Source organism: Budorcas taxicolor, chromosome 1 (assembly GCF_023091745.1).
Source record: "Budorcas taxicolor isolate Tak-1 chromosome 1, Takin1.1, whole genome shotgun sequence".
In the NCBI taxonomy this organism is placed as follows: Eukaryota; Metazoa; Chordata; class Mammalia; order Artiodactyla; family Bovidae; genus Budorcas; species Budorcas taxicolor.
In genome coordinates this window covers 179,486,984-179,502,083 of record NC_068910.1, presented here as the reverse complement: position 1 = coordinate 179,502,083, position 15,100 = coordinate 179,486,984, and the positions used below count along the sequence as shown (strand labels likewise).

The following is a 15,100-nucleotide window of genomic DNA, read 5'->3' as shown; positions in this document are numbered from 1 at the left end:
ATCCCAGGGACGGGGAGCCTGGTGGGCTGCTGTCTATGGGGTCGCACAGAGTCGGACACGACTGAAGTGACTTAGCAGCAGGTTCAAAATACCATGAGGAAATGTGATAATTTGTTTTTTAATAGTGAGAATAAATTATATTCTCATTAGTTTTTACTGCCAAGTACAGCTTTTTATACAGTGCCTCTTTGAAAACTAGCCATCCATGTGTAGAATATGTAGTAACATTCAGTGAACTAGAATAGAATATTCCACTAATTGAAATAACCTGCCTTAGCACCACAGATAAAGTTATATTTGTACTCATGAAATAGTATCTATCAAGTTGCAGTTTGTCCATTTTAGAATAGAAATTAAGTCATTTGATCTTTGGGTATTTGTTGTACTCTGAAGGAAAAGTCACATTTCTTTTAAGTTTTATAAAATTAAAAATTTTTTCTCAACATATGTATGTTTTCAGAGATTTCCAGAAATAATTTGTTTTGCTTCAGTATAAATTTCCATCTCCCCGGATTTATACTATCTCCAACAAATAATCTATCAATTTTTCTATAGTCAGATCACTAGACAAAGTTTCAAGGAATTATAGGTAACTACTGTGATCTTTATGAATAAATTAAAAACTATTTTTGTCAGTTTATTTCACTAAATGAAACATTACTACTAGAAATGACAGTTTCTTTATTTAAAAATCTAAAAGTGAAAACAAATTTAACTTCTTCCATATGTTACTTAAAGAAACCTAAAATAATCTCTTTTATCAAGTAGATTTTGCTTCAGTTTCTCCAACAACATTCACATGACTGAAGACTTTTCTAAATAAGTATAGTCATTAATTGTATGACATGTCTGACTCTGATTTATGACCATAGTCTCTCTGTGGAATGGGTTTTAGTCTGTAGATAGGATAGAGCAAAAGATGCTAGGTAAAATTCAACTCTGGGAAAACCAATACATGCCTTCATAAATCAGTCATACTTACCTCTCTGTCTAGAAACTAAGCATTGTTAATTTTAATAAAACGTGCCATAATATATTGAAATATACTGAAATTTTAAAGATTTGTTTGCATTTTTATGATAAATTTGCATCAGAAATTTTTTTTTATATTTATAGTCAATGTGTAATTATGGCAATAGTAATGTCAAATAAGGATTATTTGTAGCCCGGTTTTAAAGAGCTTGCAGATTAACTTTTTGTCATCACATAGAAGTAGGCAGTGCCTCCTTCACTCCTTCAGAGCATTTTTAATCTCATAGGTACTTCTGTGCCACAGTGACATTAAAAAGTTATAGTGGATAGCCCATCTATACTCCTGCCAAACCACTTTATCATACATCTGGGAAGGAAAGAAATCTAATGTAGAAAATATAAAAACCCAAATACCTTAAAAGCCAGGCAGGAAATATGAACAAGTGAAGCAAGAAGTAAATTTGAAGCTGCAGAGTCTGGGAGGTGCAGGAGAGCTTAGGCCTAGTTTGAAGGGAACAGTCAGTGTTCAGACAGACTTTTGTTGCCTTAGAAGATTATTTGCCGGGTAGGTTGTACCTGTTGTGCGCTGGACACCCTTTGTGGCTCCGTATATGTCATAGCCTTTGTGACTATGGGGTGGTTGTATACAACTCAATGTGATGGCTCTGGTGTCCAGTATTGCTAGATCTTATGATTTATTTCCCAGATACTCTGGACTTTTGAACAGTTATATGTGAAATCTGTCCATTTTTAAATATTGTCAATGAATTGTTGAGAACTACAAAAAAATCTATCCTACCATAAATTCACGTGTCATCTCTTGTGATATGGGGGAAAAGGAAGTTCATTTTCCAAAGTCTAGGTTATTCTGCAGACCTATAGATGGATTCTGTGATCAGAGCATCCTGTCTAACCACAATATTATAATTTGGAAGTTATATTCCCACTCCAGTACTCTTGCCTGGAAAATCCCATGGACAGAGGAGCCTCGATGGCTGCAGTCCATGGGGTTGTGAAGAGTCGGACACGACTGAGCGACTTCACTTTCACTTCTTACTTTTGTGCATTGGAGAAGGAAATGGCAACCCACTCCAGTGTTCTTGCCTGGAGAATCCCAGGGACGGGGTAGCCTGGTGGGCTGGTGTCTATGGGGTTGCACAGAGTCGGACACGACTGAAGCAACTTAGCAGCAGCAGCAGCAGCAGAGAAAGGAAGCTGTTTATTTTTTGCAGTTTAGAGTTTTAGAATTCTGTAGTCTGTTGCTTCAATAATAACATCAGGGATATATAGGTCTATTTCATTGATATTACAGTGAAGCATGGTTGACTAAATCTTTGGAGCAGGTAACTCTGTATACAGAACAGGTTGCTAGCAAAAGATCAGGATTGCATGGCAAGCCACCTAACTAGTAAAGAAAAATTAGTATATACCATAACTTTTAAGAACAAACTTGGTCTTATGTGGCCTTTACCCATCTGTCCATTAATCCATCCATGCATCCATCCATCCATCCATGTATGCATTCATCTGTCCATTTATTCATCCATCCTTCTAACCATCTATCTGTTCTTTCTGTTCCTACCTCCTTCTCTTCCTCTTTTTCTTCTTTCCTTCCCTGTTTTCCATCCACCTGTCCTTCTTCCTGGGCTTCCCAGGTGGTGCCAGTGGTAAAGAACCTGCTTGCCAATGCAGGAGACAAAAGAGATGCGGGTTCGATCCCTGGGTCAGGAAGATTCCCCTGGAGGAGGCCATGGCGACTCACTCCAGCACTCTTGCCTGGAGAATCTCATGGACAGAGGAGCCTGGCCGGCTACAGTCCATGGGGTTACAATGAGTCTGACACAACTGAAATGACTTAGCACTGCACATCCTCTGACTCACTCGTTCATCCATCTTTCTATTCATTCAATCAACTACATCTCACTGCATCTCCCATCCCACTCCCACCTCTCCCAAGAAAGTTTTCTAGCCTTTTGCTTTTACACCCTCCATCTCATTTAAAGATAAATATAAGTAGTTTGGACCATGTTCACACTGAAGAAATTTTTATTTTTTTAAATGGATAGTCCATTTTTTTTTACCTTCACCCGTTAAGACTAAATTTACTATTCATACAGAGTATATGTAATCTAATGTCTACTTATGTTGTAGGTATAAATTTCATGAAATAACACTTTTATTTACATCAGTTTTGTTTTCCTGAATTTATATTAAGTCCAGTTCTAAACTTCAGTTTCAGTATTGGATAGATGTATCAGGCACCACTGAAATTCCAGAATTCCCATCCTCACATCTCCTCTTCTTTCCGATCTCTACTCGAATGGTGATCCTATGCTGTCCAGTAGTCTGAGACAGGTTACCCAGTCTCCATTCTTCAGTCAACACCGGCCATTGCTGATGTAATCATTGTCCATGCTTAGAAGATCCCTTGAATGCAGGTGCTCCAAGGCTTCTGTGCCTGCCTTGGGTACCAGCATCCTTGCCTAAGCTCCTTAGCCTCCCATGCAGCCCATTCCCTGGAAAGCCTGCTTCTGGCAGTGCTGCTGTGAAAGAACACACCACCAGCCCAATTACCGAGGGGCCCTGCACGCTTCTCATCAGAGTCTGGAAGAATTTTTTTCTCTCTGCTTTCCTTCACCTTTTTTTGCCCACTTGGCATCCGCAAAAGCATACTTCTCTTCCTAGCATATTGCCCTCAGTCATTGTAGGCTTATGATTTTTAAAAACCTAAAAATAAGTTTGCTTTCAACAGCTTCAGCTTCACCTTGAGCAAACATTCCTAGAAAGAAGAAAACAGAAGTCCAGAAAACTTTCCTGAGGGGTTGGAATAAGAGGAGAGAAGCAGGGGATGGGGTTGCTTTTACAGAAAGAAAAGAAAACAAAACTTTCAATTATCACTTTTAGTATGATTAATGAAGTTAATAAAGATGGTTTATTTGAACCTTAGCATAGTGATTATAAATCTGGCTTGGAAGTTTAAATACAGTCTACCATAAGTTATACTTAATTTTTTCATATATAAAAAGGAGATAATACTGGTAATTATTTCATAAAGTTATGTTTAAGTTAGTTTTAAGCATAATACAATAAAACATCTTCTTAAAGCGCTTTTACAGACAGGTCTAAGAGTTTGGAATAAAGCCAGGAATGTAGTAAGCACTGTTTTTTCCTGAACTCAGTAGAGACACAAAATATAATTCAACAGATTATAAAAATAAATTATATGAAGCTGTTTCTTCTTTAGACATCAATTTTAAGAATAATTCAATTGATTGTGAGCTTTTAGTTCTAAATGATATAGAGCATTTTTAGAAGGCTTTAAATCAGCTTTTTACTCTTATCATAATACACCTAAATAAGCTTGAATTACCACATGTAAATGCAAACCTCCAACAAAATCCCTATAGTTTTTTTCCTCTCTGCTTTTTTCCCTTCTTGAACTGATCTGAACTACACATACATCTCATTGGTAAACTACTTTCCTAGTTTTATTTTCTGAATCTTCATAAAAATTAACTTAATTTCAATTTAAAAATCATGTAATTAACATCTTGCATTCCTCAGAAGCACACCATTCGCTCTGCAAATACCTTTGTAGGAGAAATTTGAAATTGACAAATTCATTCACTTAAATTTTACCTTATGCTGAAAATTGAAGAAAAATTTCAATTGGCTATTTATGCAATCATTCATAAACCAACCAATCTGATGTAAAGATGGCTATTATGGTCGTTTCCAAAGTGATTTTTGATTTCGGTAAGTGGGTCCTACAGCATTATGTCTTCATATTTGTGAGTTACTGCACCCTGGCTAGTATTTTCATTGCTGCCTTATGTTTATTTCCTGCAAATCCCTCTCAAAACTGTGTGCATTGGTTTTAATGGTAATGAGGAAGATAGCTCAAACTGAAATTCAAGTCCTAAAAGCTTTAGGGTTTGAGAGAGACAGGATAAGGTTAACTCATTTTCAGCATGTGCAGCCTTCCTTATGCATGGGATGAAACATATAGACAAATTGCAGCATAATAATAAATAATAAATTTAAAACTTACCCTGGACAGTATTTAAAACAAATATTTCTCAAATTCCACATTATTCTTTTTCACTCACCTTTCATTCATTCTTTCCCAGTCTTCTGACCCAACTGTTGGAGGATAATGATGTCATAGAATCTAGGATATTAAAGTTTGCTTGCTCTACTGTCTCAAATTACTGGTCTCAGTTATCACTGATTTGTTTTTGTTGTCTTCCACAAGGCTTTGACTCAGTAGTGGTAGCAAATGACAGAGATCTTCAAGTGTCTTAATAAATAATGCTTATCAGTGTAATACTACTCCACCTGAGAGAATGGCTCCCTAGCTCTCTTCCCGAGTTTAATCATTGATCATTGTGCCCACAGTCTTAATTGTGATAACAATCTAATTGCAGCTGTTACAAGGATGCCAGTGAAGTAATCTGTGCTTCTCAATGGCAGCTTTGTTTTGTAGGGCCATCTCTGACAAGACGCAGTTGGCAGATTTTTTCTAACAAATGTTCATCCCAGATGCTGCTAGTATGTAAATAGGATGTGCCAAGATTTAGATAGAAATATAAAATCATTTGATATTTTAAAACCTAGGAGTCTTAAAATAATCTCATAGAAAGAACAGTAATTCAGTATATGGGAAAGTACCCTGTGCTTGGTAAGATAAGGTAGATTTTCCAATGTTTATATGGCACAGAGAACAGGCACTATCTATGTAATGCTGATTTTAACGTTGTGGTGGAGCGATTGTGAACATCAGTGCCAACACCCCCTATGCAATGTATATATCTTCATTATCCCCCATTGAGGGTTTTTATTCGAATCTAATTAACCGTTTTTGAATGTGAAATTTCATAGAACACTTGCCATTCTGAGAAGTCCTAAAGGTTTAAAACAGCAAGGAAAACCAGTCTGCTTCCTCAGATACCTTCTAAGTAAATCAGTTTGAGACTTTAAGAAAGTGTGTCCCATCTAAATGTTTTCTGTACATTTAAATTCCAAACTAAGGCAGTGCAGAATTTCAGTTTCTCCTTATGCCTTATTTTTATTGCTTGGTATCCCTCCAAATAAAATTCCTATACGATTGATCACAACCCCTTGCATTTCTGTGTGGTTGCTGCTACATTGAATAGGGAAATAAATAAAACTAAGGGAATGAAATGAGTGCTTTGGTTTCATTACATTATTAAGTCAGCTCTGTGCGTTGAATTATTTAGCCTCTTAGTAAATTTCTCTTAATTATTTAACATGTGCTCAATTCATATGTTAAAAAGTCAGAAATAGCAAAGCCACCAGATGGCCAGTAACCAGATTAAAACAAAACAAATTGCAGTATTATTTTTAAAAGAATTAAGCAGGTTTCCATTTTTTTTTTAAAATTAACTTTTATTTATAGGCAGCAATTAGGAGAAACAAAGTGTACCAGCACACAGTTAAACTGGCTTTTATTCTTCCCTTGAGACTAGTTCTAATTGATCACTATGCTATTGTATGATTTGATTGTGCTGACAGTTACATGCCACTGTTCCCATAATAACAATTTTTCTTCTTTGTTCAAATGAATTTCCTAATTACACGTGTGATGGGATGTTTTAATTCTTTTCCCTTTTCAAATCCACCTTCCTGTTGCAATGCATGATGGGCAGGCTCAATATTGTGCATGACACCCGCTACAAGTGTTGGTAGGTGCCAGCTTTGTTTCTTGATTATCTTAAACCTATGGTGCACCTCACAGCCCCTCAAAATCCACTGCTGAGTTTAACTTTTATCTATTGGGCAAGTCCATTTCCTTTTTACTAACACCTGTCAATTAAATGCCATTTTCTATTTAATTGACATGGACTCACATAAATGTTTTCTTTACACACAAGTTTCCTTTAGTCACCTTTGGTGGATTTTGATTGGACTATGAGTTCTGGTGTGTTTAAAAAAAAAACTATCTCATAAAAGTAATATATTGTGTATTTTTATAATAGTAAATAAGAAAACATACTTTTATTCAAAAACAGATAATTGTATATATGAAGTAAATATCTGTATTTTGACTTAGATTTTGAATGTCTAACTATGAACACTATATAAAATTCTTGGTGTTGACTTAGCAAATTAAGCCTGTTTGTGTCAATTTTCTTGATTTGATGGTAACAAGCTTTTTTTCCCCTTTTTTTTTCTCTTTCGTCCCCCTTCCCCCTCTCTCCTTGGAATGTTGTCCTGCTTTGCGCTGTGATTGCATGTCACTCGCTGGTGATGATGTCCCGTCACATGGCTTACTGCTGTGATAAATACCATGCCCAATTATCTCCTCCATGTTGCCATGGTTTCCATATTGCTACACTCTTCTGTATGTTTGCTTATATGATTTTCCCTCCGAAAGTTCCCATGGTGCACGGTGCTACGCCAGCCACTGTGTCCGCAGCAACAACATCTGCCACAAGTGTTCCCTTCGCTGCAACAGCCACAGCCAACCAGGTTTGCTAATTTACAGCTTTGTTTCTTAAAAACCAACTCTAATAGGGCTCAATCCAACAGCCCTTGCGCACATGGATTTCCCATTGAGGTCAGTGGGGAATCGTGTGTCCGTGAGGGCTGTAGAGGGTGCTTTAATAGCATGGGGTTTCAAAGATACCTCTTGTTGGCCTACACATTCTTTCTATGATGAGCAGCAGAATGCTTTTATGCCATTTATAAGTGCTCCAAAGTTGTCGCAGCTCCATTTCTAAAGCTACTAAAATGATATTTACACAAGCAATTCTCAGTTGGTCTCAAATCAAAATCATGCAGGTATTTTGACCAATCGAAATTATATCAGGTAGTGTATACAGATGTTGAACTATAGAGCTGTACACCTGAAATTTATATAATAAAAAGTAATTTTAAAAGCATAGGTGATTTTAAGGGTTTTGTTACAAGCATTGGAGATATATATATATAGTTTCTTGCCTAAATTCTTAATAAAAAACAAAATATTTAAATGTGCTATATATGCCACAAACAACCACTCTTGTAAATAGAGTTTGTTATAAATTCATTAGTTTTATTTGATAAGCAGATTGCATACTCAAAATAAGTTAAAATAAGTAAGTGTTCAAGTTTTGATTCTCAATGATTTAAGTGAAAAAATAAAATTCATAAGTTCTCTTACTTCTGTAACTACTCAGCATAAATGTCAGAGGGTTATGAAGGAAGAAGAAGGCACCAAGTATAGCAATTAGAGTCATTCTGTGCTCCATACAAGCCTATGGAGTGACAAATACACAGGGTTGTTTTTTAAGTAAAAGGAATATGTTTCAGAAATTTAAATTTCATAATGTAATTATTCAAAAGAAAATAATTATTAAAATATTTAGAATTTAAAATCTGCATGGATTCAGCCAGCATTTTTAGCTCCTATTTAAAATTATAGTCTAGAAAATACTGGTTGAATCAAAATCAAATTTATGTAAAGTAGTTTTTGGCTTGAAAGTATACATAGATTTGTTACGAAAGCAAGTTCAATAGGGTTATCAGCATATGAAATATCTAGAGTCCAATCAAATTTCAGATAATTCACAGACCAAGTTAAATATAACCAAATGAATCTCAAAAACAAAACAAAACAAACAAGCAGTATCAGATGGATATCAACGTGTTGCCCCTTTGGGAAAAGAAGACCAATTAAATGCCATTTGAATTTGCAGTTATCACTATAAGGAGGAGCCAGCCTTGTTTCTGCAGTACGCCATGTACCATTGAAGAAGAACTATAAACCATAAGTATAGTCACTAAAAACTTTCAAAAGCAGCATGCCAAAATGGATGTATTTTAAAGTTTCAGACAAGCTTTAAACATTTCTTGGCAAAGAATCATTAGTTTTTCTGACGTTTGTCAAAATAGCCTTGGATTTTTGCTAACACATCAGACTCATTTACAAGAATGCTAGATTGTGCATATGTGGCATGTTAGTAATCTATGGCAGAAATTTCTTAATGGATTCAATGCAATCTATTTATGGTGCAGATCAGTGATGCTGAACTCTCTTGTGTGTACCATGCATGACTATAGAATTGCTGGTGTAAGCAGAACTACAGCAAAGCAAATTTCAACATGCCCTTGGCCACCTTGGTTGTAGGGGACACTTTACTTTTTGCATTGTGCTGTGACCATTTCATGCATAATCTTGGGTCTTCATACTGTTCGACAACCAGAAGAAAGAAAAGGGAATGGATATATATATACACACATATATTATATCTACATATACATACATATGTATATGCCTACAGTACATTAGCGATGCTGGAAATAGCTGATGCCACAAAATGCAGCCTGCATGCATGCAGAAGTTTATAGCTGGCCCTTCATCTGCATCGATTGGTGTTGAAGGTCCTTGGTATGTTTCGACAGCCCCATCCTTGATGCTTCTACACTGTTGGGTGCAACATCCTGTCCTGCAGCAGCAGGAAAAATGGTATGAGAAGCTTCATTATGCTTGGAGCACATTTTCGTGCCATTTGCCAGTGCTGTAAAATTGTGTAAAGATGTCAGCTGAGAAATGGAAATAAAATAGAGCCATACTAATTTACACTCCAGACTGTGGATTGTAATACGTTGAGGTAGTTAGTCTAGGACATCTAGATGGAAACAGCAACAAAATGCCTTCATGTATGCGATTTCACTCTTCTCCCATCAACCCTGCTGAAATGACATTAGTGCCAGTTTAGAGAGGAAAAAACCTAAGTATAGAGTAATGAAGCGCTTTGCTCATGTTTACACACCCAGAAATGGGTCACTAGGGGTTGGACCTGTGCCGTGTTGCCTCTCCCAGTATAGCAGTCATCATTCTGGGTAGAGGAGAATTGGGCTACAAATTGGAAAATGTTGGCTGTTGGGATGATTGAAACAAGTCACCTCTATATTGGTTCCTTACTGTGTTTTCTGTCAAGTTTTGTAATTTTCTTGCCCGTTTAAAATGCAATAAAATGTGCAATCAGGATTCAGGAATATGTTCTGAAGTAGACTTACATGCTTTTATCCGGTTCTTTTGAAATACTCCTTTATAATTATTACCTGGTATTTTTAACTTGGAAAAAAATGTTAGATATCATAGGTTGAATGAAAATGTAGAAATTGGTTGCACAAAAAAAGGCAAGACATTGCCTACTTTGCTTTCTAGAATACTGAATAACTGAAACCACAGGTGCGTGTGTGTAGGCCAACAAAAAGGGCTTCTTTCAATTACTGCTCTGCATGAATTTTTGATAGTTTTACTTCTCTTACTTCCTAAAAACTGATAACATTTATAGAATAGTATTTAACACAAAGATTTTAAACAATGAGTTGCTACTTTGGCATTAAGTTTACATTAACTTACTGTTATGTTGATCAGATAAGGACTGTCACCTCACAGCTGAATTTCACTTTCTTAAAAAATTTAATATTAAGATGTTTTCATCTCTTGGTTGTTTGCTTGCTTGCATGGATCATTCATTAAATAATCTTTTATTTGCTAGATACCCATAATATCTGCCGAACATCTGACTAGCCACAAGTATGTTACCCAGATGTAGAATTTTCATCACTAAACAGTAAGTTCATTATGTAATATTGAGTGTATATTCATGGTGGTTTTCTTTTAAAGATAACAATTGTGTAATGCACTTAAAAAATTTTGCAAAATTTCAAAAAATGTATTTATATAGAACTCACAGTTTTATCTTAGATGGGTCATGAGGAATTTTAATGTATGAATTTATAAGAAATATGCTAATGTCATTTAAATATGCATAATATTTAAATGCATAAATGAGGATATATACATTTTTAAAAATTTTGTACTAGAAATAAGCACAATCGTGAAGGAAAAATACAGCTTAAAACTAAATAGAAGGTGTAGATCAGGGACTGGCAAGCTTTTCCTTCAAAGATGAGATAGTAAATACTTTTGGTTGTGTGGGCCATAGGGCTGCTCTGCTGATGTAGCATGAATGCAGGCAGAGACAGTGTGTAAATGAAAGGGTGTGCTGTGTCCCAGTTAAACTTTATTGGTGGCGCTAGTGGCAAAGAACCCACTTGCCAATGCAGGAGACATAAGAGACACAGATCTCTGGGCTGGGAAGATCCCCTGGAGGAGGGCATGGCAACCCACTCCAGTATTCTTGCCTGGAAAATCCCATGGACCAAGGAACATGGTGGGCTATGGGTCATAAGGTCACAAAAAGTTGGACACACACAAAAATAGGCAGTAGGCAGTATTTAGCTTACACGCAATAGTTTGCTGATCCCTGGTATAGGTCAGCATTTATTTTCTTCAAAAATTTCTTGCTAAATCCTAAATGAGAACATGTACCCAGTTTACCCCATGCTTCACCACAGCGGGGTCATTAGGATATAAAGAGCCTGATTTAAATATATTCATGCATTCATATATGCACACACATACACACACATGCACACATCTACCTGGATATTTGCTCAAATAGTTTGAAAGTCTCGTGGTTTCTTTTCAGACACATTGACTTGCAAAGATGACCATGTTTCATCCTTTTAGAGCATGTTTTATTCTTATACATTCATACAAGTTATCTACCTGCTCAGAATTATATTAGGTATTTCTTTTTATATTTAAGAAGAGATACAATGCTTAAAACTGAATCTGGTAAATAAGATGAGTGATCATTCTTTCTTTGTTGCTTCCTTTCATTCATTTATCTGTGCATTAACACATTTATAAATGATTTTTTGTGTTAGCTACTGTGTGTTAGTTACCAGGTCAATGAAATAAAGATCGACAGTCAATGAGATGATGATGGAAATTTTAGCACTCTTCATTAAAATAAGAGAGCTGTGAACAAATTCCTCTAGGAACAAAGATGAAGGAGCAGCTCTTCCTAACTGAGTCAGAAATTAAGTGAATTTGAACAGTGAAAGTTGATGCAGAGAGAAAGGAGGTATCAGAGGCTTATAGAAGAAGGGACAGGATATTGAATCAGGAGATAGTGTTAGGAAACCAGTTCAGAGGCCCTTGTAATAATAATCCATAGGAAGAGCTTGTCAAAGGATGAACTCATACACAAGAAGACAGACACAGCTTGAAATAAAGGAATGATAAACTCAATCCGAGATGCACTACCAAAGCATGCTGCAATCATGAATTAAATTACTGAAACTGATTTTTATTTCATAAGCTCTCTCAGTGCAGTTCTGATAATAAGGGTTATTATTCTGTACAGTATAATAGTACATCACTTTGTAGTACATAGGTTTGGGAGTAGAGTTCTTCTTTTGACATGTTAAAAAAAAACACATTTCAAGCTTTTATAGTCAGTTAGGTATGTATATATGTAAACAAGTTCTGTTTCTTAGCAATAATCCAGGTTCAGAAAAAATACAAAATGGCTGTGGAGTTCATCAGTTAGCAAAACAGTAGATATGTCAGTATTGAAACTTAAGCTCTTTAAGGTTCTGTTTATTTAACAAATACCTATACATTTTCATGAGAAGCTGCAATATTTAGAATGGTTTTTGAGTGGAGCCAGAATGGTGATTTTTTTAAATTCTCAAGTTGTATGAAAGCATAGTTGAATATGTAAAGATTCTATGGGAACAAATTTCATGTAACAGCTGGAATTATTAAGTCAGAAGTACATTGTAATATCAGTTCAACCTGAATTTGTCAAGAGCATAAGGAATGATTTTTCTTTTTCTTGCCTTTAGGAGAAAAAATCCAAACTGCAAATTATCCAAAGCAGTCACTTAGAGTATCATCGTTGTTTTTTTTTTTTTTTTTTTTTGCAAACACATACTGTGCTAATCCAGCATCCACATAGAACAAATTGTGTTTAATAGGACTGTTTCATGGATTTTAATTTTGTGGGCCAAATCATTACTTCTGAAACCTATTACACTTTAGAAAGAAGTAAAGTGAGTTGTAAATTCTGTCCCACAGTGATAGTGCTAAAAAGAGCTCTGCTGTATTATGCCCCTTGATTCTGCAAATGTATTTTATACTTTAAGCTGTGTATTGGCCGATATTTGTTCAGAGACTACAATTTTATGAAGCTGTGCGTGTCATTTTATTCTCAAAGAGGCAATAAACACATTTTGGTCCTTTGTACCTGCGATGTGTTTTTTGTTTCTACATGAAGGTTCTGCCATTCCTGTGTTCACTCTTTAAACCAAGAAATACAGTTTTCATGTTGAATGTATATGGGAAACTGCTGTTAGATATTGTCTGTTTTAACAGAAGGTTATCTCTTTTTCCCTTGTAGATCGTACTGAAGAGGAAAGGACAGTGTGCTTGGTTAGAGTAAAGGACGAGGTCATTAGCCATATTGTATATACCGTCAAGCAACCACACACAAAAACCCCTCAGCCACAAGACATCCACATACTGCATGTTAACCAGAAGAAAAGACAACAAGGAAACCCACTGCACACTGTTGCCTATACACTTTGTACATTTAATTGATATTTGTGCTGAGGTGATACTCCTGTCTAAAAGAACAACATTGTCTTTCTTTTCTAGCACAGAGTGATGCATTCAAATATGCAGACCTAATTAGTTTCCTATATATTCATGCCATCTTGAAAAGACAGACTATGGTGTAACCATGATTCTATTATGTATTGGTACGTCTGTAGACCAAGATATAATTTTTTAAAAATAAGTTTATTTCTTTCAAGGTTTACAAATAACAAAGGTGCACCTTGTATTTAAAATTGCCATTATAGATGAGAGCGTGCATGCACAGTCATTTTTGTTTGAGTAATATTTTTAATGTAATAGATTTTAAGATGTGGTGAGGGAGGGATCTGACAGAGATGAATGTGCCAAGCAAAACCACAACTGTGTATCTTTTAAAGCACATCATGGCTTTAAGTACCATGTTGTTAAGGATTCTCATGAAGTGCCATAGACTGTACATCAAATTAGAGTATTATTTCTTCAGTGTTATTGTTTTCAGAGCCACATTTTGTTGCTTATTTGCTAGTACTAATCAGTCAAAGGGCACCATTCTTTTTTTTTTTTGGAAACCAAAGCTGTCTCAGAAATGGCCGATTTAACTTTACAGTAACAAAATAGACAGCACAACACAGACTCTCTCAATACAGATAAACTCACACATACTGGAGATTATATATAATAGATATATATAAAAATTATTTTAATGCATTGTAGTGTAATATTTATGCCTACTATACTGTATAACATGTTATTCAAAAGGGATATGCCATTTCTGAGACACGATAACAAAAAAAAGTTTGAGGAAATTATTTTGCTTCTATTTATAGCTCTGTCAAAAGTCAGAAGACTCTAAATGCTTTGCAAAAATGGTTTCACATTTGCTTAAATGCTTCATCACAGTCACATTTAAAATAGTGACTCTAAACAAAGAAGAAAGCAGCACTGTCATCAGATGCATGATAAACCAAAATATGAAAATGGGAAATGTTTAATTAACCTAGTCATTGGGTGGGTTAAGTACATGGGTGAATTTTATATGTGATTTGTTTTGTTTTGTTTTGTTCAGATTTACTGCTTATAGCCTTAGAAAGCCTTTTACAAATTAAAAAAAAAATAGATGTGCATTCAGTTTTTAAGAATGGATTCATCCAAAGGAATTCCTTTTTTGTGGTTTGGATGTTGCAGCTAGTAAAGGATATTTTTGCTCTGTTCAGCAGTTCTAAAATTGCTGAAGTAGGGGCCAGGTCACTGGTAGTTCTAGTATGGAATGGGAGAAGTGAAAGTTCAGTTCTAGAACTTTCCATACTTCCAAGTTTACTGCAAGTTTTTATGCTTGAGAGAGATGCTTTCTAATATAAGACTGATGTGTTGATTTTACTGATTGTACTGTACATCTATTAAAGCCTTAGATTATTACATTACGGGTTGGAACCCATACCAATGTAATTTCAATCGTGTTAAGAGAGTAATGGTGACTCCACATGTTATTGTAGTTAGTTACATTATAGAATATTACTTATTTTTCTTGTTAAAGTGTAGTTTTTCATTTCCTACATTTATTAGATTTCATTTTCTATTAACAATTGAATACCATTTCAGTTTATAGACTCTTGTTTTAGTAGATTTTACCGATGAACTTTTCAAAATACAAAAAAAAAAGTA

At 35.3% G+C, this 15,100-nt stretch overlaps 1 protein-coding gene across 9 annotated transcripts in view; it reads left to right on the top strand.

Moving 5' to 3' along the window:
* MBNL1 (muscleblind like splicing regulator 1) overlaps positions 1 to 14,899 on the top strand; it is a 189,481-nt gene extending 174,582 nt beyond the window's left edge. For 5 of the 9 annotated variants that reach the window (XM_052647743.1, XM_052647686.1, XM_052647669.1 and 2 more), the window contains 4 exons: positions 6,642 to 6,677; positions 7,370 to 7,464; positions 10,485 to 10,559; positions 13,242 to 14,899. In XM_052647743.1, coding sequence (XP_052503703.1) covers positions 6,642 to 6,677; positions 7,370 to 7,464; positions 10,485 to 10,541 — 188 coding nt within the window. In that variant the 3' untranslated portion in view covers positions 10,542 to 10,559; positions 13,242 to 14,899. The remainder of the gene's footprint in view (positions 1 to 6,641; positions 6,678 to 7,369; positions 7,465 to 10,484; positions 10,560 to 13,241) is intronic. The other 4 variants (XM_052647695.1, XM_052647678.1, XM_052647703.1 and 1 more) reach the window with 3 other exon arrangements.
* Positions 14,900 to 15,100: the final 201 nt, after the last annotated feature.